This window comes from Amphimedon queenslandica, unplaced genomic scaffold, assembly GCF_000090795.2.
Source record: "Amphimedon queenslandica unplaced genomic scaffold, v1.1 AMPQUscaffold_10619, whole genome shotgun sequence".
Lineage (NCBI taxonomy): Eukaryota > Metazoa > Porifera > Demospongiae > Haplosclerida > Niphatidae > Amphimedon > Amphimedon queenslandica.
In genome coordinates, this window is record NW_003549125.1 from 303 (window position 1) to 3,697 (window position 3,395).

Below are 3,395 nucleotides of genomic sequence, written 5' to 3' on the forward strand. Positions count from 1 at the left end.
CATGTACATGTACAGGGATTTTTACATTAATTTTTTGGCATTTTTACATTAATTTTTTGGCATTTTGCAATCAAAATTTTCAATAGTGAAATGTTTAGTAATACATGCGTGGACAAATTCGCCAATTAAAAGCTGGCCTAATGTATTTTTCAAGCAAAACCATCAAAATAAAGTAGCGCTAAATCACACGACAGTCACATGATTTCAATTACCTGATTGAGTGACTCCAGAGTGAAGTACATGGCAGAGCAGGAGGTGGAGAGAGGCAGGTATTGCTGGGAGACTCTGTCAACTTCAGCCATTACAGTATCAGTCTCCTCCATCTTCCTCTGAACTTCTGCAGCCTCTTCCTTAAAGGCGGATTTACAATATGACATTAGGCCAGCGTACCGTCAATTTTTAATCAAAAACGTGGGCGATTTGACCTTTTGACGCATGCTTTCCGCTGGAATAGAACCAGATTCTATTCCAGCGTCAATGTAACGTCAGGACTAGTGTAATATTGTAAATCCGCCTTAAGAGTCTCAAGCTCAGTAATGATTCTAAAAATAGACACAACAAAGATTACATCATGTAATAATTGTTACTATATTTAGATGTATTGTTACTATTATTCTAAAAATAAGCACAATAATGATTACATCATGTAATAGTTGTTACTATATTTAGATGTGTTGTTACTATTATTAGAAATGGGGGTACCTGTTGTTGTCTAGGATACGACCCTTGACCTCGTTCAATGCAGTGAGGAGACTCTTCTCAAGGTGACACAAACGAAGGAGGAACTCACCTAATGAATAATTAATGAATTCAATTATTAATAAAAGACAATGAATGTATCTTTAATTATTAAAATACTTAACCCTTTTCTCAACAGTTGATAAATCATTCTTAATAACACTATTTTTTATAGCATCAGATATAACCATTGCATATTCTTCTTTATATCTAAGTAAAGAAATAAAATTAAAAATATAAGTTTCACTTTTAATGTATTTTGTTTTGTTCTTTACTTTGCTATAGAGGCTTCAAGTTCTGCTATTATTTTTGTTATTTCTTCTCCTTTTTGACAAGTGTCCTCAGCTTTGGTTTCCAAATCTTTCAATTCTTTACGTAACGGATCAACTCTCTTCAACATATCATCATAACTCAACCATAGGAGAGAGAGAAGAGGATACAATATTATCAATACAATAAGGTACACAATTATTACAAAGAAATAAAATGAATAAAAATGCCTCAAGTTCACTTTTAATTGTGTGCATTAATTTAGCATTTTAGATCCATTTGGGGGTTTGGCTATATTTAAAATTTTTACACAGCAAGCAATTCATGAACTGGCTTTAGAGCAATTAAAAAAATTCATAAAAAATCAAATCTTGATCGGAATCAGCTCAAACTTTATACATAATATAAGTTCATGTATGTGCATTGGAAAATGTTATAAAAATTGAGAACTTTCTACTTGACATTTTGGCAAAATTTGGCCAACGTACAGGGACTTTGACTTAATTTTTGAGCAACTTGAAAAATTCATAAAAAATCTAAAAATTACATTCATGACATTTGTACCTTGTTTCAGTCCAGGGTCTTGTAATGGTATCACTCAAAGTAGGCGTGTATAAGCAGTCTTGATTTAGCTACGTAGGTCTGACAGAACGGTTGCTCTCTGGTGTCCACTCTCATGGTGTGATCTAGTTTCTTCACCAGCTCATTCAAGTATATATCATCACTGGGTCTGTTCTTCACTCCAGCCTAATTACTGGCAGAATTCAACTGCTGTAGCTAAGATCATCAGCACTCCCGTGTACCAGTACATGTGTCATTATCATTTATTAATTCATTCTCACTTAGTACAGTCTTGGCTCTGGACAGCAGGTGGAAGCACAGTTTACTCGTCTGTATCAATATATTAGTGCTACCATACTTTACTGATTGATACCACCAACTACCCTGATGGGCGGGGCATAACCGTAACCATGACAACACTAATGATAACTTACAACAATGATAGGGAGTCCAACAATAAATACCAACACATACACACCTAGAACCTATTAATAACTATTAATAACTAGTAATTAATAGTGACCACACCCACTCATAACGAGTTATTCTTATCAACAATCCAAGAGGGCAGTGCTATACCAAATGAAGCAGCTCTAGGTCCATCACTGAGGATTACCATACTTCTCCCAGTTCTCCCTAGCCTCCTCTTGAGTTAAAACTACATGTACATCAACCACACAACCCAATTATTACTTTATACATGTACATGTGACAATGTGTGGTATATGCTGTCCCTTTATGAAGGGACTTACGCTTCATAAGCTTTAGCTGTTTCAGTGAATACCTCAGGGTCCCCTCCTTTATCAGGATGATGGGTCATACTTAATAGCCTGTACTGCTTCTTGATCTGAGACACAGTAGCTCCCTAAAGAACTGATCCATTAAACACAGCTGGATATTATGATACTGAATACCCTGTCAATCCCTATAGTGTTTTAAATGGATCCCATTCTTCAGATTCACCAACTGGCTCTTGTGTCACTGCCCAATAAATCAACCAAAATAGGAACAACCAGCACACCAATAATACTAAATAACTAACAAACAAACAAACAAGAGACTAACTGATAATTACTGACAATAATTACAGTACATGATCCATACTAATGCAATACTGTATAGTGGAAAATTTTCGTGGCCAAAATTTCACAAATCATTTCAAAAAATCAATGTTGTCGCTTTTATTTTTGCAGTTTTCTACTTTTCAGCCATTTTGAACACGTATTGAATCATATTTTGCAGATTTTATTGTCTGTGAATTTTGAAAAGAAGCAAAATCCATGCAAATTTTGGGCCAAAAAATTTTTTGCTATACGGTAATTGAGATAAATGACATCATTAATAATTACCATATTATTTTAAATAGCTTATCTACAGTCAGTCCTTTCTCTACTTTATTTCTTTTCTGACAACATGGCCCACACTGGCACTCACTCCCTCTGTCATCTCCTAACAAAGACATTAAAGTGTAACTGACATGATTTTTTGGGGTATTTTTTTTTTTGACCTAACATGATCATATGATCATTAAAATGCTGTATGGAAAGTTTTATTGTCTGAAAAAAATTATTCACAGAGATATGAGCCTTCAAAGTTGCTCATTTTGCTTCCTGCCATTCTACATCGTGTCAGGGTGTGGCTAAACGTGATGTCATACAAGGCTTATGGTTGACTTTTACCATTGACTGCAATGTAACTTTAGTAGATAATATCTCTGTTAGATTTCATTTTATACCTTGTAGCTTTAATCCTGTTGGTAAAAAGGCAGATTGTGCTTATAATTCATAATAGTCAGAGGACATCTGAGTCATTATGGCTGGTATAGC

General features: G+C 34.6%; 1 protein-coding gene and 1 pseudogene across 3 annotated transcripts; both read right to left on the reverse strand.

Moving 5' to 3' along the window:
- Positions 1 to 514: 514 nt before the first annotated feature.
- Positions 515 to 1,154, reverse strand: LOC109590006 (cytoplasmic dynein 1 heavy chain 1-like). Of its 3 annotated transcripts, none has more exons than XR_002189053.1 (4): positions 1,014 to 1,154; positions 864 to 940; positions 703 to 790; positions 515 to 542 (listed from the first exon to the last, which is right to left on the reverse strand). XR_002189053.1 is itself a non-coding variant. In XM_020005972.1 (3 exons), the coding sequence occupies exons 1-3, from the start codon at positions 1,136 to 1,138 to the stop codon at positions 737 to 739; spliced, it is 264 nt and encodes an 87-aa protein (XP_019861531.1). In that variant the 5' UTR covers positions 1,139 to 1,154; the 3' UTR covers positions 702 to 736. The 3 variants fall into 3 exon arrangements, 1 of the variants encoding a protein (XP_019861531.1); XR_002189052.1 differs by having other exon boundaries at positions 864 to 948; XM_020005972.1 differs by lacking the exon at positions 515 to 542 and having other exon boundaries at positions 702 to 790; positions 864 to 948.
- Positions 1,155 to 1,577: 423 nt separating this feature from the next.
- Positions 1,578 to 2,465, reverse strand: LOC109590007 (translocation protein SEC63 homolog; annotated as a pseudogene).
- Positions 2,466 to 3,395: the final 930 nt, after the last annotated feature.